Below are 22,494 nucleotides of genomic sequence, written 5' to 3' on the forward strand. Positions count from 1 at the left end.
TCTGATCCAGCAGTGTTCAATGAACAGGCCAAAATATTCAAGCAAAAATTTATTGATAGAAATTATAATCGGCAACTGCTGGATAGAGCCATTGAAACGGTAAGGGATATGACCAGATCTGATCTTTTGGAGTACAAACAAAAAGACATCAATGACACCGGGAATGATACAGTAGCATTTATTACACAATATAATTCTATGGCATCACAGATTATCATGACATTTGGGAAATACTGGGATCTTTTGAAGCAAGATGAGCTTCTTATGGAACATCTGAAAGATAAACCAGAGATTTATATCAGAAAAGCGAACAATCTTAAAATGAAATTGTCCCCCAGCTGTCCTTTTAGTAAATTATCATCTAAAGCAAGGATATAGTTAAAGGTTATTTTCCATGCGTCAAATGTATAGCCTGTCAGTAACGTATTAAAGTGAAAAAAATTCAAATCTAATATTACACAGAAAGAGTATTTGATTAATACACTTATAAATTGTCACAGTCAGTATGTTTTATATCTGTTGGAATGCCTGTGCGGACTGCAATATGTAGGTCGCACGGGCAGAACATTGCAAAGAAGATTAGGAGAACACATATATAAAATTAAAAGGGGATTGATATCTCATAATGTGTCACTCCATTTTAAATTACTGCATTCTCAAAGCCCTGCATGGCTAAAATGCCATGCCATAGAATGTCCTAATTTCTGCAGAAGAGGAGGAGATAAAATCAATTTGATCTCCAAGAGAGAATTCTTTTGGATTTTCGAAATAAAAACTTTTAGCCGCTTTGGGCTGAATATAGAATTTGATCAGCATTTCTTAAATGAATATTTGTAAAATGAGTATCTGTAGTATAGATTGGATATGAGTGATTCAATATATCTAATCTGATCTAATCTTCCGCTGATATTTATGCGTGGGGGTAGCTGTACTCACAGGTGTCCGGTGGCTCTGACCCGTGTCCTGGCGGGTGTCCGGTAGCGTGGCCCTTGATGGCGCTAGCCGTGGGGACGTGTGCAGGGGAAGGTGAGATGGTGGCTCCTCACTATGGGGCTGTGCAGGGAGTGGACTCAAAAAGACAGACAAGGCAATCAGGGCTTTGTGTGTAAGGCGCACTGTCTGTCTGCAAAGCTGCTGCCTTGTGTGCAAGGTTGTAGCTGGCTGTGTCCAGTGTGAATCTGCTTGCTTATTTGTAAGGCTGCAGGCTGTGTGCAGTTTGCTGTATAAAGCTTGCTGCCCTGTCAGGCAGTGTAAAGCTGCTGCTGTTTGAAAGGCTGCTCTGTGTTACCATAAACTCTAGAGTAGCAGCTCCTGTAAGTGTCTGTAAGGCACACGGTATCCTTTTCACTATTCTGGATGCCAGGGTCATATGTAAGATGATTTAGCCCAGATAGCTTCAACTCGGCCCTCTTTTCAAAGCACAACAAGTTCTGTTTCTTTTCTTTACTTTATTTGGGGAAAGTAGCATAAAAGACAGGCACTTGTGAAGAGATGTTGGTGTTTAGATAGTGTCTCTCTGAGGGTGGCTTGTAGTTAAGGGCAGGTGAAAATGGTAATCCTACAACTACAGCAGTTACAGCAGGGTACTCACTCATCCAGTGGTGATGGTGGAAAAGGAAGTCCCAATGTATGCTGGGTAGCAAGATAGCCTGGGGACAGACCATCTGTGGGCAGAGCAGAGGGGGAGAAAGCAGACAAGCCCATTTGGGAGAAAGGCTAGGGCTGCTATAGCAACTCACAGAAATGTCTGAGGGAGCTACAACATGTAGCAATAATGTTGCATCTCTGATACAGCAAGCTGCTGGGATAGGGGAAATAGCACTGTGTCTGTCACACGGGCACTGTGTGTGTGCACAGAGCAAAACACATGCAGCTTGAACTGAGAAACTGACAGACAGAACTGCAAGGAAAGGGGGGGGGGGTGAAACAGAAGTGCAGTTCTTGTTCCATGACAGTTCTCACAACTTTCAGATTTAGTCATGATTATTTGTTTATATTGTTGCCTTCTTTTTCTTCTTTTTTCCTTTATATTCTTTTATCTTGCTTAAATTAGCTATTTATGCTTATTTTGTGCCTTAATTGATTTCTTTATTTAGGACATATTTGCATTCATTGCATTCTTTACGGTGCATTTATAATGCATAACCAATTATTTGTATATTCTAGATTTATTGCATTATTCATATTGGATTGTATTAAATGATGTATCCGTAGTCATATTATTATGTCATATGAGGAATTAGGTGAATTTTGCTTACTTTTATTTGCAAGCTTAGACTTTCACTGTGCTAGTTGCTCTATCACTTAGTAAGGACAATATGTATGCAAAATATGAGTTTATTTTATTAATTCTGGTAACTATTGCTGGTATAGTGCGGGTTAATTTCTGCAGATCTTGCGTGATTGTTGTGGGATGTTCTGCCTCTTTTTTCTTTTCTTTTCTTTTCTTTTTCTCTCTTTATCTTCTCTGTTCTTTCTGCAAGACATATTTAATTGATTATTGATATCAGCTGTCTTGTATGACGGGGAGAGTCATAAATGCCCAGGACCTCCCTTACTTCATTACTCCTTGAGAAAGCGCCATAGTAGGCGTGAAACATGTGGGAGAGTAGTTAGTACTGTCTGTTTTTTTGTTTTTTATGTAGTTCATTAAAACATACCTTTTTAACCCCTATTTTGCTGGTGAGTGCCTACTTTTTGTATTATGGAGTGGCTGGATTTTTTATTCTTACCTTGTTCCACTCAAAGGGAAAAGCTTGAGAAAGGACTGTAAGGTCTGAAACGTTGCTTCTTTTTTCTGTGATTACCCCCTGATGCCTGTGTTACTTCATTAAATTGTATTTTTTGAAATTGTGAGTGCTCCAGATTCTTTGATATTGGATATATATATATATATATATATATATATATATATATATATATATGTATGTATATATATATATATATATGTATGTATGTGTGTGTATATATATATATATATATATATATATATATATATATATATTAGGACCAGAGTTGAACAGAACCCCCATACAGCACTCTGTCACTAAGTGAGATGATGATAGTGTTAAAACATGATTTATTGAAAACTCGTTAAAACAATGGGTAAACCCCAGAGAGATGGGGGTCTATATTAATGCCCAGTGTTTGTGGATTCACTGGCCCTAGTGTTCCTTATATGAAGTAATCACCTAGGGAATGGTTTTGTGAGGGAATGGAAGTAATAGCCTTAGATGTTGTGCCACAGTATACCAAGTACTGGTTGGTGCACCAAAAACCAGAGACCTTACACAAGGCTGCTGTGTAGTACAGCCAGGTGTTCTTATAATGATTGATGGTAACAATCCTAGTAGGTTGTGCACCAATCCTGACCACTAACGCAGTAATAGATGATTGTACGTTAGTATAGAGAACACAAATGTTGTCGTGTGAACCTGGGATCTGAAGTTGGCAGATCTAAAGTCAACACTAGTACTTATAGGGTTAATATACTGATGAAAAATGAGGCACTGCTGAGACTCCTATATGGTCAGATAAGGAGATATCAGCTAGGTAATTCACTGTATAGGATCAAATGATAGGTTTATCAATTATAGAACCTTTACCTAATAAGCGTTTTACCTCTCCATATAAGGTAGTATGCTGGAACTTCAGAATCTATAAAGTATATGGTAGTTTCTGAATAGGACACCTTATAGCTACTGGAGTATTTAAATATCCCTAAACATTCTTTAGTAATGGGATAGTAGGTAAGTAGCTGGGGTATGTTGTCCCTTGTGTTGTAATAGTACATTGCCAGTGGGTTAAAATTAACCCCCTCTTAGTGAGCTCCCCAGACCATCAGGTCTGTCTTGAGCATGTTACTGTGCAGCAGCTGAGCCACTCTGTCTTTCCCTGTTGGAATTGAGATCAGTGTCTGTGAACAAGGGCTCTGCGCGTGCACGTGACTGTGTGTTGCCGACGCGCGCGTTTTGCTGTTGATGCTTTGTCAAGGCCAGTATGAGGGAGCCCTACCTCATATTCTTTTATTTGTCCTATGTTTGTGAGTGTGCATTCTTACATATCCTACCCCATATAAATTTGTCAACCTTAATACGCTATGAGTGCGCCTGTTTTTTGTTTGTTTTTTCTGTAGATATCTTGGAGGAAGTGGTTACCCCCTGAATTCAGGCTGCAAAGACTCAATTGGACAGCATTTGGAGTTGGAATTTGATTTGTATTTGGACATTATTCATTTATCTGTCTTTATATATTTTTTCATATGTGTTTTTTATTATTTTTTATTATTTAGTTTTATTAGCATTCTAATTTATCACATCTGCCTGTTTATATTGAATTTAGGTGGCGCCATCTTTTCTCTCTCTTTCTATATATATATACTTAACCCTGGCTGTGCTCAAAGCTGTGACCATGCAGTAAGCTTAAGCCTATAGGGAACCATGTTAACAATGGTTTTTGAAGCAAAAAGTGGCATGGTGTGCTCATTTGCATGTCATTTCCCAGAATCCCTTGCTGCAGTGGAAGTGCTGCGTGCTGGGTGATAATGGGGAAAGGCGGGGCTGCAGACCTGCCTAAGACATGTAGATGAGCATAAAGTTGTATTTAGATTTATATATATATATATATATATATATATATATATATATATATATATATATATATATATATATATATATATATATTAGTGGCCTTCTAATGTTGTCACCCCTTCAATAAATTATATTTTTAACCACATCTTGGTTTGCTTAGCCCTAGTTTGTGCATATTCTGTGCTCCGCTTTTTGCTCCTTCACTGGATCTTTTTCTGCTGTGATTGCCTGTGTGGACGCACCCAATTCAGGACATGCTACACATTTAATTGTGAATACTACATTTCTCATATGGATGAAGATGATGATTTCCCAAATCCTCCCTGCCATTTGCAAACTCCATTCCAGGTGTTGCACAACACACAGAGTTCCAGTGCAAATACCACTTACAGAGTAGTGAATAATGTATGTGAGTATGTGATATTAAATATACTTAATTAGTGCAAGTGACAAAAAAAAAAATATTAAAAATTACAATCCTTGGGAGTAGTACAGCTCCATAGAAAAAAAGACTATTTTTCAATCGTCTTGGCAAGTACAGAAAAAACAGGATCCAGAACACAAAGTATCCCAGGGAATAAGTGAAATACGGAAAACAGCTAAATAGAGTGCAACAAGGTTTTAATATCGTTCAGTTGATTTAAAGTAAGTGGGAATTTATCTCACTCACGTATTCAGAGAGATATTCAAGCATTTGGTATATATTAATAGCCTCCTTAGGCAGACCTGGTGTCTTTAAAAAATCGCCAAGGGTTCAGGAATGGCTCCCAAATCCATTAAAAAAACAATGACGACAAGCAGAAAATAGTGCAATATTACTTAATGGGAAAAAAATATTGGCTTATCCATGTGCGACGTAAGTATCCAGAAATGACATCGCGAATGACTCGGAGAAGACAGAGAGTATCAACGTTGACTGCAGCACATTTCCATCACTCCGCTTATGATTCTGGGTGGTCTACATGCTTGTTTGTGAGTTTGAATACTTTTTTTTTTTAAGCCTATCTTTTTTTTCCATACAGCATTATTGCACTATTCTCTGCTTTTCTCAAATTTTTATGTGCTTGGAAGTCCTTCCTGGCAACTTATTGAAGACATACCGTCTGCCTAAGTTGATATATACCAAATGTTTGAATATCTCACTGAAAATGAGAGTGGGATTACTCACATTTACGTTTAATCAGCTAAACCAGGGGCGCGCAAACTTTACCTTGTGCTGCATCATATGACGCCACGGGGTCGTGCGACGTCATGTTACATGACCCGCAGCGTCATTTGACGTCACGTTACCATGGCAACCGTGATGTCACATGACCCCGCAACATCATTTGATGCCGCGTTGCCATGGTCACGCATCCTGAAGCCGGCTGAACCTAGGTAAGTAGAGGTTGCAGAGGCCTCGCGCGGGACCTTTGCAACCACCCGTGCCCCCCCAATTAATCTTGCACCCCCCAGTTATGCGCTTCGCTGAGCTAAACCATATTTAGACATTGGTGCCCAATATTTTGCTGCTTTCTATATTTCACCTTTTCACTGGGACACTTTGCACTAACTGTTTTTCTTCTCACTTCCAGGTGTGATATAAAAGAAAGAGAAGCTGCAAGATTGACGGGCAAAATTGTATTAAATCAAACTACAGATGTACATAGCCCCCTCTTGTGTGTTATAGTAGCAAGGTATCTTATGGCTGAAAATCTCTTGCTAAATGTGACCCTATATACTTAGTGTCCCTGTGATCAGAATCTTATTAATGCAGTGCTAGTATTTTTCTATAAGTTAGCTTTAATGCTTCTTTGATCTCCTGGTTTCTCAGACTGTATATGATGGGATTGATGAACGGGGTCAGCACAATAAATGCCAGAGATTTGAATTTGTTTTCATTAAATGAGTTTGATCCTGTTGACAACACATATATATGAAGCAGAGTCCCATAATATGTGCAGACGATTAACAGATGGGAGCTGCAGGTGGAGAAAGCTTTCTTCTTGCCACCTATAGAGGAGATCTGGACGATGGATATGAAGATACAGACATATGAAACGATGACAAAGACAAATGGAAGCAATGTCTCCAGGATTGTAAACACAAAGTCTACCCATATCAGTGTGAAAGTGTCTGAAGAAGAAAGTGCTAGGAGAGGAGCGAAGTCACAGTAGAAATGGTCAATGACATTGATGGTACAGAACTGAAACTGAAATATCATAAAAAATTCACATTGAACTAGAACAAAACTGAATGTCCAACAACCAATAGCCAGTTTGAAACAAAGATTCATGTTCATAATAGAGGAATAACGCAATGGGTTACAGATGGCAAGATATCGATCAAAAGACATCAGCATGAGAAGGCAGGATTGTGAAAATGCTGAGAAGGTAACAAACAAACTTTGTGACATGATGCAGCAAAATATAGATATCCGACCTCCTTCCATTAATATAACATGTAGCATATTGGGTACAATAGTGGTGGTGAGCAAGAGGTCAGCAAAGGCCAAATGTTTAAGGAAGAAGTACATGGGATGATTGAGATGGTCATTGGTCGACACCAACAGGATGATCAAGAGATTTCCAATTAATATCACAATATAGATCAGAAGGAAGAGACAGAAGAGGAGAGTCTTTGTTCTTTGAATGTTCTGAAATCCAAGAAGTATGATCTCAGTCACCATGGTTTGATTATCCTCACACATTCTCAAAGAACATGCCTTGTAGCTGCGTCTTTCAACCTGTCACAGAGTGAAAGAGGTTAGCAAGAGCAACCGATTGGGTGAATATTTTGTAGACACAAGGCAAAGGATATGTGCGCCACATACTCTAATACCTAAGTGCACAATAAATACTGTTTTGTTTGTTATACAAAGATAATTATTGATACCTTCCATCAATTACGGGTGTTGAACTCTAGTGCCAGTAACTATAACACTTTAATAAAATCTTAATTAAATGTTTCACACAAATATGGGAACATTGTGAATTTTAGATTTCTAAAAAGAAAAAGACAGTGTGAAATCAGCGCTATAAATAATGAAATATACAATGAATAATGAACCCTGGTCTGGGTGGAATTAGGCCGCCAGGTAAGTACTGATTATGCAATCAGACACTTAAATGCAATGAACAAAAAAAGGAAAACCGGTGCCTTACAAGTTCAGAGTGATATGGAAAGTCCAAATCGATATCATAAAAGTCCCAAAAAAGTCCTCTGTAGCAAAAACGATGGAAGAATTGCTGTGCAGCTCCCACCATGCATGAAGATTTATGTGGAGAAAACACAAACAAACAAAATTATGGTGCAGTATGTCAAACTAATATAACTGACATGATGACCCAAAACATTAAATGACAAGACAAAAGCAGGGGAATCACAGAAAGGCGCTTCGGTTACCACTGCGGTGGATGAGCAGCACGCGGTTTATCTCCATTGCCTGTTACAAATTGAAATCTTGTGAGTAAGGTCCCAATTTTATCCCATCTGGACCTGGCGATTTTCTAGTCTTCTGGAACCCTTCATTTATGTTGTTTTAATAAATTAGCTTTTTATCATTATTAGCCTTGCTATTGTTTGTTTAATCTGTCAGTCTTGTTTTGCTTGTCATTTAGAGTTTTGGGTCGTCATGTCAGTTATATTAGTTTGACATACTGCACCATAATTTTGTTTGTTTGTGTTTTCTCCACATAAATCTTCATGCATGGTGGGAGCTGCACAGCAATTCTTCAATCGTTTTTGGTACAGAGGACTTTGTTGGGACTTTTATGATATCAATTTTAGATTTCTGCCACTTGACAAATTGTTAATATTTTTCAAAGGTTTATCAACTAATTATTAACTAATTAACATTCTTTGCTGTAAATGCCGTACCATACATCGGTCACAGACAAACAGAAGTACTCCATTAGCCTAGTGGTGTGATGTCTATGGATGGGAATTCTAGTGTACTGTTCTGCCAAAGTGAAACTGTTTGCAGTTAGCTAATGTTTGTAATGATCATGCTGAGTATCAATTATTTCCAGTGTGACTGTCCATCACTAATCACAGTTGCATAGTTACATATTAGATGAGGTTGAAAAAAGACACAGTGTAAGTCCATCCAGTTCAACCAATGCTAAATTTAGACAGCAGATAATTTATCCTATATCCGTACTTACAGTCTATTGATACAGAGGAAGGCGAACAAAAAACCCCAGTGAAATATCATCTAATGATATCTTATAAGGGGAACAATAAATTCCTTCATGACTCCAATAATTGACAATCAGATTACTCTCTGGATTAACATCCTTTCCATGTTTACTTATTTGGTATATCCCTGTATACCTTTCCTTTCAAAAAGATGTTCAATCTTTTTTTTTTAAAGATATCTATTGTATATGCCATCACAGTCTCCATGGGTAATGGATTCCCCATTTTAATTGCCCTTACTGTAAAGAACCCCTTCCTTTGTTGCTGGTGAAATCTCCTTTCCTCAAACCTTAAGGGATGACCCCGTGTCATAATTAATCATATTTCTAACGTTATGATACAGACTAAGGGAGAGATGTAGCGAGGCATACTGTCTTCTGTGGCACAGTCACCAAAGTTAAAGTCGATGGTGCTGGAGACAGCATCTGCCTAGATTGCGCTGTGGGGGGTCCATGCTTCTCAATGGGACCCCCATAGTGTTACTCCTCCACTGCTGCAACAAGCATGGTCGCTGGTGAGCACGGCACCAAAGACAGTTTGGTTAGCTGCACCTGTAGTGCATTGTATGGAGTACAATCAACATGGGTTTGAAGATGATTATTACTGACAGACTTTACACATTGACAGTGAGGAGGACCTCAACCCTTCTGAAACACCTGCTCAGGGCATTTCCCAGTCTACTCATTGCCCATAACTACACTACACAGTGTCATCAACCCTTCTCAGGCCCAGATTCACTAAAAGGTGCTAAGCTTTAGTATACCTTAACTCATTAATTTCAATGTATGTGATGGGGTAATAAAGGGTAGCACCCTTTAGTGAATCTGGGCATAAGTGAGCAAGGATACTCTGGCACACCTTGCACCTACTGTATATATGCACATATTTGTATAAAATTGAGTATACAGTACATCGCAATCTGTAGAAACCCTCTGCAAAATTAGGAAGGTTATGATGCTGGGAGATTAAGGCTTAAATAAATAGTGAAAAAAATAAGAGGAAAAAGCAGACAACTCATTGTGTAGTATATAAAAAGAATGTTGGTGACAAACAGATGGTAAGTATTGCACATAGAAAAAATATGTTCTTTCAAGCATATTGTGACAAACGGCACAGGTTACCATGATAGCTGCAATACTTACCATCTGTTTGTCACCAATATACTTTTTATATACTACCCCACCATTTGTGCACTTTTCCCTCTTATTTTGTCCCTAGCTCTGTGAGATGATGAGCCATCTCTTGAAGACAGCAGCAGGCTCCATCACAACTTTACGCCTTATAGAAGGTTACGTTTTCATTTATTGTTTTGTTCAATAATCTGTTGAATTTTATATACACGTATTTGACACATTTACTCACTTTTCACTCCAATCACTGATGTTCATACAGTACAACCACACTTATACACATGCAGACAATCAGATACACATTCACACACACTGTCACAGTACATGCAGCCATACTAATACATACAATATAAGAGAAAGAAAAGCACTGCATGCAAAAACAGAAATAATCTGAAGCACATACTGACACACACACACACACACACACACACACACACACACACACACACACACACACACACACACACACACACACACAGATACACACTGATACAGTATATACACACACACTAAAACAGACACACTGATACACACACAAACAGAATGATATGCACTCACAAACTAATACTGTATAGTACATACAATCACACTGAAACACACAGACAGACTGATACACATACAGACAGGCACACTGACACACACACATATGCACTGACACACTGATATAGAACAGTACATAAATAGTCACACTGATACACACACAGACACAATGATACACATACACACACAGAGACACACAGATATGCACTGACACAGTTATATAGTATATACATAGGCACACTGATACACACACAGGCACACTGATACTCATACACACACACACACACACACACACAGACACAGACACACTGATATCCTCGCAGACACACTGTTAGCCACACAGATACACTGATATAAATACAGGCATTATGATTCACATACAGACACACTGACACAAACATAGACACACTGATAACCACACAGACAAACCGATACCCACACACACACACACACACTGATACAGACACACACACACACACACACACACACACACACACACACACACACACACACACACACACACACACACACACACACACACACACACACACACACACACACACACACACACTGATATCATCACAGACACCCTGTTACCTACACAGATACACTGATACACATATACAGATACACTGATGCAAACACAGACACACTGACACAAACATAGACACACTGATGACTACACAGACACACCGATACACACACACAGACAGACTGGTGCACTCACTGACACACTAATACAAACACAGAAACACTGATATACACATACACACTGATATGCACACAAAATACACAGATACAGTACACATTCATGCCCACAGATACTCACACTGATACAACACATACAGTACTGTACAGAGCCATACTGATACATACTGTACACCGACAGAATGTTACACACACTGATACTGTAGACACACATCCATACACTGATTCTTATACTGTACAGCTCATACTAGGGATGTGTGAAAAATTCCAAATTCCGTCACAAACTATTAAGTGGGGTTTTCCCCAAATTCCATTCCTTTCAAAATATTTTGCCAACCCTAAAAGGTCTTTTAATGCCAAGAGATGAGTATTAGATGTTACCATTTCACAAGCCATCAGTGATATACAGTATCACCAGACTGTGAGGGGAACATACGGAATAGGGTGTGTGCCCTATTTAATGTCTCAGCATTAAGCAAATCTAGTGATTTTTTTAATTATTATTCTAAACCAGCTCATTTAGATAACCGTATTCCAAAATATCTGTAAAATTTTTACGGTGTCTCATCAATACACTACATATTTTTAATTCTACCAACATAGTTTAATTCTACTTACAGAATCTCAGTGTCCAGAATTGAACAACAGCAACAATCTGATGGGAAATATTTCTGCGAGTCTAATTTGATTTGTGGAGTCTTCTTAAACCTTGAAGAAAATCTGTGGCTCCCTGGCACTTATATTAAAATCTTACAGCATCTAAGGGTCTTTTATACTGTTCACAACCTAGGAGATTAATCCTTATGGAATGTATCACACATTCCATGAACTTCCCTTGAGTTTAATAAGATCACTGGGAAAAACATGAAGCACCTTTCCAATTAATGTTTAAGATAAGCAACTCATTAGTGCATCTGCATGTCCTACACATGTCACAGAACTCAGAACAACACAATATAACTGGTGCCTAGATCAATGAACCCATACAACACCTAAGGTGATATCTGACTGAATATCAGACCAGTCCTTAGTGTCCAATCAATGTCCAGATAGATCTTGATTGATGTCTCATAACATGTGGAAGTAAACACAAAGAAAAATCATAGTGCAGCACTGATATATATCAAACAAATCTAAAAACTGACCACAACAACACGCAGACACACACACACACACACACAACACAGAATAGCTAAAAAAAAATGGTGCTATTTAATATTAAGAGTAAAGAACCATTAAAAAGACAAAACAATGAGCTGTGGTGCATGGATGCTTGATAACTGAGTTCCAGCCCATCAGTGCAAACAATGAACTAAATATCTACATTTTTGGCACGAAAATTTACAAAATGACACCCTCAAGTATCTGAACAGCGGGGGATGCCGCTGACCACAAGAAGGGACAGAAGAGTCACTTCAGTAGCAAATAGAAACACAGAAAAGGTAGCGCTAACTAGATCTCCAAAACAAAATATAAACCCTTATATGAGAAATTAACCCTCACATAGGGGGCTGCCTAAAATACTGAAACTGACCCCCTGGTCAGGTAATGGACAAAAAGAAAGATTAAGTACTATAAGGCGCCAGTTGGTAAAGGATATATTCACACCAGTTGGAAGGCCAGGGATGGGCTCCAGACGGAAGGGTTGTGTTTAAAAGAAATAAAAATAAAAGCACAGAACATAGTGTAATATTGTAAATACAATGGACAAACAACATATACTGCACGCACCTAACAAATTAATGAATATCAGCTGAGATCATGGGTGAAGGATCAGTATAAAAATCATTTAATAAAACATCTATAAAAACACTGGACACAAGAAAAAATATATAAAATAACAAATTCCATGTAACATTGATGTAGGACAATTAATATAGGACCGGCACTCTGCAACACCAGATGAACTGCCCACTCCACGGACGAAAGATATATAAAGGAGGTGGATAAGTCTGAGAGTATCCCCTCTCTGCTGCTTGCACAGCTGCTGCACCGGATCAAATCCGTGGACTGAGGGTTGCACACGCCAGCCTGCGTGTGTTTCTGTGTCCGCCCTTGGCGCTCGATTATGCCGTGCAGCTATTAGCAGATTCACCGCAGCAGATTCGTGGAGGGAAAAACAATGAGCTTCAGCTAGTAACAGCTGATTCGTCTCGGCAACAGGGAAGTGGACTGGCGTCACGAAGCAAGTCCTGCAAGGCCACCCTATGCTGCTGTCCCACATCACTATGAATTGTCAATAAAGGACTCATTTTTTGCAAGACCTGCTCCTTCATTACTGCTGTGCGCTGCACACCCTGGCTTCAAAGACCTGGATGCCCTGGGAGAACGGACCAACACATTGGAGGTAAAATCAGATGAAACTATATCAGCCCTGCAGCAAACTAAAGCTGAGGTTGCCTCCCTGTCGGCCCAGGTGCGGGAGATGGGGGACAAGTTGGAAGACTCCAACAACAGGGACAGGAGAAACAACCTCCGTATCAGGGGGGTGCCGGAAGCTGTAACAGACCCAGAGGACTTCATTACACACTGGGTTGAACACCTAATCCCGGACGGATCTGAAACAGATAGACACCTGGATAGGTGCCATAGGGCGCTCCGCTCCCGCCCCCAACAAAGGGGACCCCCCCAGAGACATTATTGTCCATTTCCATTTTTTTAAACGAAGGAAACCATATCCTAAAAGACCAGGAACCAAAAGTATACTGAATTTGACGAGGTCCAGTTCCAAGTATTTCAAGATTTAGCCCCAGCTACGTTGGCCAGGAGGAGGAATTTATGGCCGGTCACAAAAGCGCTGCGAGACAACACCATAAAGTATCGCTGGCTGTTCCCCTTCGCTCTGCTTGTAATAAAAAATGGCACCCGACATACCTTAAGAAGACCAGAGGATGGTGACGCTTTTCTGCACAGGTTGGGCCTTGAGCGGGCTTCGGGGTCCCCTGGGTCCTCCCCATGCGCTTCCTCAAGGGGGGGGAAGGCTCCGGTGACCTCCTGGAGAAGGGCTGGTTCCGTGGCCACCCCCTCCCCCAAAGCTAAAAGCTAAAGACTGACCCACGTCGGCCAAACCTGTACCATACCCCGATGACCAAAGAAGATACTCCTGTGAGGCTGAACTACCCCTGACTGTAGACACAAGGCAAAGGATATGTGCACCACATACTCTAATACCTAAGTGCACAATAAATACTGTTTTGTTTGTTATACAAAGATAATTATTGATACCTTCCATCAATTACGGGTGTTGAACTCTAGTGCCAGTAACTATAACTCTTTAATAAAATCTTAATTAAATATTTCACACAAATTTGGGAACATTGTGAATTTTAGATTTCTAAAAAGAAAAAGACAGTGTGAAATCAGCGCTATAAATAATGAAATATACAATGAATAATGAACCCTGGTCTGGTTGGAATTAGGCCGCCAGGTAAGTACTGATTATGCAATCAGACACTTAAATGCAATGAAGAAAAAAAAGGAAAACCGGTGCCTTTCAAGTTCAGAGTGATATGGAAAGTCCAAATCGATATCATAAAAGTCCCAACAAAGTCCTCTGTAGCAAAAACGATGGAAGAATTGCTGTGCAGCTCCCACCATGCATGAAGATTTATGTGGAGAAAACACAAACAAACAAAATTATGGTGCAGTATGTCAAACTAATATAACTGACATGACGACCCAAAACACTAAATGACAAGACAAAACAAGACTGACAGACTAAACAATGCTAATAATGATATAAAGCTAATTTATTAAAACAACATAAATGAAGGGTTCCAGAAGACTAGAAAATCGCCAGGTCCAGATGGAATAAAATTGGGACCTTACTCACAAGATTTCAATTTGTAACAGGCAATGGAGATAAACCCCATGCTGCTCATCCACTGCAGTGGTAACCGAAGCGCCTTTCTGTGATTCCCCTGCCTCGGGTGGATGCCGCGGAATGCGGAATCTTGTTTTGTCTTGTCATTTAGAGTTTTGGGTCGTCATGTCAGTTATATTAGTTTGACATACTGCACCATAATTTTGTTTGTTTGTGTTTTCTCCACATAAATCTTCATGCATGGTGGGAGCTGCACAGCAATTCTTCCATCGTTTTTGCTACAGAGGACTTTGTTGGGACTTTTATGATATCAATTTTAGATTTCTGCCACTTGACAAATTGTTAATATTTTTCAAAAGTTTATCAACTAATTATTAACTAATTAACATTCTTTGCTGTAAATGCCGTACCATACATCGGTCACAGACAAACAGAAGTACTCCATTAGCCTAGTGGTGTGATGCCTATGGATGGGAATTCTAGTGTACTGTTCTGCCAAAGTGAGACTGTTTGCAGTTAGCTAATGTTTGTAATGATCATGCTGAGTATCAATTATTTCCAGTGTGACTGTCCATCACTAATCACAGTTGCATAGTTACATATTAGATGAGGTTGAAAAAAGACATACTGTAAGTCCATCCAGTTCAACCTATACTAAATTTAGACGGTCACAGACAAAGAGAAGTACTCCATTAGCCTAGTGGTGTGATGTCTATGGATGGGAATTCTAGTGTACTGTTCTGCCAAAGTGAAACTGTTTGCAGTTAGCTAATGTTTGTAATGTTCATGCTGAGTATCAATTATTTCCAGTGTGACTATCCATCACTAATCACAGTTGCATAGTTACATAGTAGATGAGGTTGAAAAAAGACATATTGTAATTCCATCCAGTTCAACCTATGCTAAATTTAGACAGCAGATACTTTATCTTATATCCGTACTTACAGTCTATTGATACAGAGGAAGGTGAACAAAAAACCCCAGTGAAATATCATCTAATGATATCTTATAAGGGGAACAATAAATTCCTTCATGACTCCAATAATTGACAATCAGATTACTCCCTGGATTAACATCCTTTCCATGTTTACTTATTTGGTATATCCCTGTATACCTTTCCAATCAAAAAGATGTTCAATCTTTTTTTTTTTTTTAAAGATATCTACTGTATCTGCCATCATAGTCTCCATGGGTAATGGATTCCCCATTTTAACTGCCCTTACTGTAAAGAACCCTTTCCTTTGTTGCTGGTGAAATCTCCTTTCCTCAAACCTTAAGGGATGACCCCGTGTCATAATTTATCATATTTCTAACGTTATGATACAGACTAAGGGAGAGATGTAGCGAGGCATACTGTCTTCAGTGGCACAGTCACCAAAGTTAAAGTCGATGGTGCTGGAGACAGCGTCTGCCTAGATTGCGCTGTGGGGGCTCCATGCTTCTCAATGGGACCCCCATAGTGTTACTCCTCCACTGCTGCAACAAGCATGGTCGCTGGTGAGCACGGCACCAAAGACAGTTTGGTTAGCTGCATCTGTAGTGCATTGTATGGAGTACAATCAACATGGGTTTGAAGATGATTATTACTGACAGACTTTACACATTGACAGTGAGGAGGACCTCAACCCTTCTGAAACACCTGCTCAGGGCATTTCCCAGTCTACTCATTGCCCATAACTACACTACACTACACAGTGTCATCAACCCTTCTCAGGCCCAGATTCACTAAAAGGTGCTAAGCTTTAGTATACCTTAACTCATTCATTTCAATGTATGCGATGGTGTAATAAAGGGTAGCACCCTTTAGTGAATCTGGGCATAAGTGAGCAAGGATACTCTGGCACACCTTGCACCTACTGTATATATGCACATATTTGTATAAAATTGAGTATACAGTACATCGCAATCTGTAGAAACCCTCTGCAAAATTAGGAAGGTTATGATGCTGGGAGATTAAGGCTTAAATAAATAGTGAATAAAATAAGAGGAAAAAGCGCACAACTCATTGTGTAGTATATAAAAAGTATGTTGGTGACAAACATATGGTAAGTATTGCACATAGAAAAAATATGTTCTTTCAAGCATATTGTGACAAACGGCACAGGTTACCATGATAGCTGCAATACTTACCATCTGTTTGTCACCAATATACTTTTTATATACTACCCCACCATTTGTGCACTTTTCCCTCTTATTTTGTCCCTAGCTCTGTGAGATGATGAGCCATCTCTTGAAGACAGCAGCAGGCTCCATCACAACTTTACGCCTTAAAGAAGGTCACGTTTTCATTTATTGTTTTGTTCAATAATCTGTTGAATTTTATATACACGTATTTGACACATTTACTCACTTTTCACTCCAATCACTGATGTTCATACAGTACAACCACACTTATACACATGCAGACAATCAGATACACATTCACACACACTGTCACAGTACATGCAGCCATACTAATACATACAATATAAGAGAAAGAAAAGCACTGCATGCAAAAACAGAAATAATCTGAAGCACATACTGACACACACACACACACACACACACACACACACACACACACACACACACACACACACACACACACACACACACACACACACACACATACTGATACACACTGATACAGTATATACACACACACTAAAACAGACACACTGATACACATACAAACAGAATGATATGCACTCACAAACTAATACTGTATAGTACATATAATAACACTGAAACACACAGACACACTGATACACATACAGACAGGCACACTGACACACACACACATATGCACTGACACACTGATACAGTACAGTACATAAATAGTCACACTGATACACACAGACACAATGATACACATACACACACACACAGAGATACACAGATATGCACTGACACACTGATATAGTATATACATAGGCACACTGATACACACACAGGCACACTGATACTCATACACACATACACACACACATAGACACAGACACACTGATATCCTCGCAGACACACTCTTAGCCACACAGATACACTGATATAAACACAAGCAATATGATACACATACAGACACACTGACACAAACATAGACACACTGATAACCACACAGACAAACCGATACCCACACACACACACACACACTGATACATACACACACACACACACACACACACACACACACACACACACACACACACACACACACACACACACACACACACTGATATCATCACAGACACCCTGTTACCTACACAGATACACTGATACACATATACAGATTCACTGATGCAAACACAGACACACTGACACAAACATAGACACACTGATGACTACACAGACACACCGATACACACACACAGACAGTCTGGTGCACTCACTGACACACTAATACAAACACAGAAACACTGATATACACATACACACTGATATGCACACAAAATACACAGATACAGTACACATTCATGCCCACAGATACTCACACTGATACAACACATACAGTACTGTACAGAGCCATACTGATACATACTGTACACTGACAGAATGTTACACACACTGATACTGTACACACACATCCATACACTGATTCTTATACTGTACAGCTCATACTAGGGAGGTGTGAAAAATTCCAAATGCCGTCACAAACTATTAAGTGGGGTTTTCCCCAAATTCCATTCCTTTCAAAATGTTTTGCCAACCCTAAAAGGTCTTTTAATGCCAAGAGATGAGTATTAGATGTTGCCATTTCACAAGCCTTCAATGATATACAGTATCACCAGACTGTGAGGGGAACATACAGAATAGGGTGTGTGCCCTATTTAATGTCTCAGCATTAAGCAAATCTAGTGATTTTTTAAATTATTATTCTAAACCAGCTCATTTAGATAAACGTATTCCAAAATATCTGTAACAGGAAATTTTTACGGTGGCTCATCAATACACTACATATTTTTAATTCCATCAACATAGTTTAATTCTACTTACAGAATCTCAGTGTCCAGAATCGAACAACAGCAACAATCTGATGGGAAATATTTCTGCGAATCTAACTTGATTTGTGGAGTCTTCTTAAACCTTGAAGAAATTCTGTGGCTCCCTGGCACTTATATTAAAATCTTACAGCATCTATGGGTCTTTTATACTGTTCACAGCCTAGGAGATTAATCCTTACGGAATGTATCACACATTACATGAACTTCCCTTGAGTTTAATAAGATCACTGGGAAAAAACATGAAGCACCTTTCCAATTAATGTTTAAGATAAGCAACTCATTAGTGCATCTGCGTGTCCTACACATGTCACAGAACTCAGAACAACACAATATAACTGGTGCCTAGATCAATGAACCCATACAACACCTAAGGTGATCTCTGACTGAATATCAGACCAGTCCTTAGTGTCCAATCAATGTCCAGATAGATCTTGATTGATGTCTCATAACATGTGGAAGTAAACACAAAGAAAAATCATAGTGCAGCACTGATATATATCAAACAAATCTTAAAACTGACCACAATAACACGCAGACACACACACACAACACAGAATAGCTAAAAAAACTGGTGCTATTTAATATTAAGAGTAAAGAACCATTAAAAAGACAAAACAATGACCTGTGGTGCATGGATGCTTGATATCTGAGCTACAGCCCGTCAGTGCAAACAATTAACTAAATAACGGCATTTTTGGCACGAAAATTTACAAAAAGACACCCTCAAGAATCTGAAGAGCGGGGGATGCCGCCGACCACAAGAAGGGGCAGAAGAGTCACTTCAGTAGCAAGCTACTTCCATAAAACCCCTTGCAAGTCCCCTGCAGCAATGGCGACGGGAGGGAAAAGCAAGGAGAGCAGGAACAAGGACATACGTCCCCCCAATTGCCCAACGACGAGACGGACACGGACACAGAACCGGGGGCTAAGAGACCACCCTCAGGAGCTGGAGACCAGGAGTGGGCCAGGGTTAAGGACATAAAAGAATTATGTGGGGAGATGAGGACATTTTTCAAGTCTGAACTATGGGCCCTCCGCAAAGACCTGGATGCCCTGGGAGAACGGACCAACACATTGGAGGTAAAATCAGACGAAACTATATCAGCCCTGCAGCAAACTAAAGCTGAGGTTGCCTCCCTGTCGGCCCAGGTGCAGGAGATGGGGGACAAGTTGGAAGACTCCGACAACATGGACAGGAGAAACAACCTCTTTATCTGGGTGGTGCCGGCAGCTGTAACAGACCCAGAAGACTTCATCACACACTGGGTTGAACACCTACTCCCGGATGGATCTGAAACAGATAGACACCTGGATAGGTGCCATAGGGCGCTCCGCTCCCGCCCCCAACAAAGGGACCCCCCCCAGAGACATTATTGTCCATTTCCATTTTTTTTAAATGAAGGACACCATATCCCAAAAGACCAGGAACCAAAAGTATACTGAATTTGACGAGGTCCAGTTCCAAGTATTCCAAGATTTAGCCCCAGCTACGTTGGCCAGGAGGAGGAATTTATGGCCGGTCACAAAAGCGCTGCGAGACAACACCATAAAGTATCGCTGGCTGTTCCCTTTCACTCTGCTTGTAATAAAAAATGGCACCCCACATACCTTAAGAAGACCAGAGGATGGTGACGCTTTTCTGCACAGGTTGGGCCTTGAGCGGGCTTCGGGGTCCCCTTGGTCCTCCCCACGTGCTTCCTCAAGGGGGGGGAGGCTCCGGTGACCTCCTGGAGAAGGGCTGGTTCCGTGGCCTCCCCCCCCCCCCAAAGCTAAAAGCTAAAGACTGACCCACGTCGGCCAAACGTGTATCATACCCCGATGACCAAAGAAAACACTCCTGTGAGGCTGAACAATAAATACTATTTTGTTTGTTATACAAAGATAATTATTGATACCTTCCATCAATTACGGGTGTTGAACTCTAGTGCCAGTAACTATAACTCTTTAATAAAATCTTAATTAAATGTTTCACACAAATTTGGGAACATTGTGAATTTTAGATTTCTAAAAAGAAAAAGACAGTGTGAAATCAGCGCTATAAATAATGAAATATACAATGAATAATGAACCCTGGTCTGGGTGGAATTAGGCCGCCAGGTAAGTACTGATTATGCAATCAGACACTTAAATGCAATGAAGAAGAAAAAGGAAAACCGGCGCCTTACAAGTTCAGAGTGATATGGAAACTCCAAATCGATATCATAAAAGTCCCAACAAAGTCCTCTGTAGCAAAAACGATGGAAGAATTGCTGTGCAGCTCCCACCATGCATGAAGATTTATGTGGAGAAAACACAAACAAAAAAAAATAATGGTGCAGCATGTCAAACTAATATAACTGACATGACGACCCAAAACACTAAATGACAAGACAAAACAAGACTGACAGACTAAACAATGCTAATAATGATATAAAGCTAATTTATTAAAACAACATAAATGAAGGGTTCCAGAAGACTAGAAAATCGCCAGGTCCAGATGGAATAAAATTGGGACCTTACTCACAAGATTTCAATTTGTAACAGGCAATGGAGATAAACAACGTGCTGCTCATCCACTGCAGTGGTAACCGAAGCGCCTTTCTGTGATTCCCTGCCTCGGGTGGATGCCGCGGAATGCGGAATCTTGTTTTGTCTTGTCATTTAGTGTTTTGGGTCATCTTGTCAGTTATATTAGTTTGACATACTGCACCATAATTTTGTTTGTATGTGTTTTCTCCACATAAATCTTCATGCATGGTGGGAGCTGCACAGCAATTCTTCCATCGTTTTTGCTACAGAGGACTTTGTTGGGACTTTTATAATATCAATTTTAAATTTCAGCAAATTGACAAATTGTTAATATTTTTCAAAGGTTTATCAACTCATTATTAACTAATTAACATTCTTTGCTGTAAATGCCGTACCATACATCGGTCACGGACAAACAGAAGTACTCCATTAGCCTAGTGGTGTGATGTCTATGGATGGGAATTCTAGTGTACTGTTCTGCCAAAGTGAAACTGTTTGCAGTTAGCTAATGTTTGTAATGATCATGCTGAGTATCAATTATTTCCAGTGTGACTGTCCATCACTAATCACAGTTGCATAGTTACATAGTAGATGAGGTTGAAAAAAGACATACTGTAAGTCCATCCAGTTCAACCTATGCTAAATTTAGACAGCAGATACTTTATCCTATATCCGTACTTACAGTCTATTGATACAGAGGAAGGCGAACAAAAAACCCCAGTGAAATATCATCTAATGATATCTTATAAGGGGAACAATAAATTCCTTCATGACTCCAATAATTGACAATCAGATTACTCCCTGGATTAACATCCTTTCCATGTTTACTTATTTGGTATATCCCTGTATACCTTTCCTTTCAAAAAGATGTTCAATCTTTTTTTTTTAAGATATCTATTGTATCTGCCATCACAGTCTCCATGGGTAATGGATTCCCCATTTTAACTGCCCTTACTGTAAAGAACCCTTTCCTTTGTTTGCTGGTGAAATCTCCTTTCCTCAAACCTTAAGGGATGACCCCGTGTCCTAATTAATCATAT

The 22,494-nt window shown here is 39.6% G+C and overlaps 1 protein-coding gene across 4 annotated transcripts; it reads right to left on the reverse strand.

Annotated features, from left to right (window-relative positions):
• Positions 1-870: 870 nt before the first annotated feature.
• On the reverse strand, positions 871-20,075 carry LOC142470691 (olfactory receptor 5P72-like). 4 transcript variants are annotated; one of them, XR_012789313.1, is made up of 2 exons: positions 18,939-20,075; positions 871-2,476 (listed from the first exon to the last, which is right to left on the reverse strand). XR_012789313.1 is itself a non-coding variant. In XM_075577316.1 (2 exons), the coding sequence occupies exon 2, from the start codon at positions 7,276-7,278 to the stop codon at positions 6,337-6,339; it is 942 nt and encodes a 313-aa protein (XP_075433431.1). In that variant the 5' UTR covers positions 7,279-7,314; positions 18,939-20,075; the 3' UTR covers positions 6,148-6,336. The 4 variants fall into 4 exon arrangements, 2 of the variants coding, with proteins under 2 accessions (XP_075433431.1, XP_075433430.1); XR_012789314.1 differs by lacking the exon at positions 18,939-20,075 and adding an exon at positions 11,765-13,348; XM_075577316.1 differs by lacking the exon at positions 871-2,476 and adding an exon at positions 6,148-7,314.
• Positions 20,076-22,494: the final 2,419 nt, after the last annotated feature.

The sequence above is a fragment of the Ascaphus truei genome, chromosome 20 (genome assembly GCF_040206685.1).
Source record: "Ascaphus truei isolate aAscTru1 chromosome 20, aAscTru1.hap1, whole genome shotgun sequence".
Lineage (NCBI taxonomy): Eukaryota > Metazoa > Chordata > Amphibia > Anura > Ascaphidae > Ascaphus > Ascaphus truei.

Excerpts from the sequence above, each read along its gene's own strand:
- LOC142470691 (XM_075577316.1), bottom strand. The coding sequence starts at position 7,278 with ATGTGTGAGGATAATCAAACCATGGTGACTGAGATCATACTTCTTGGA.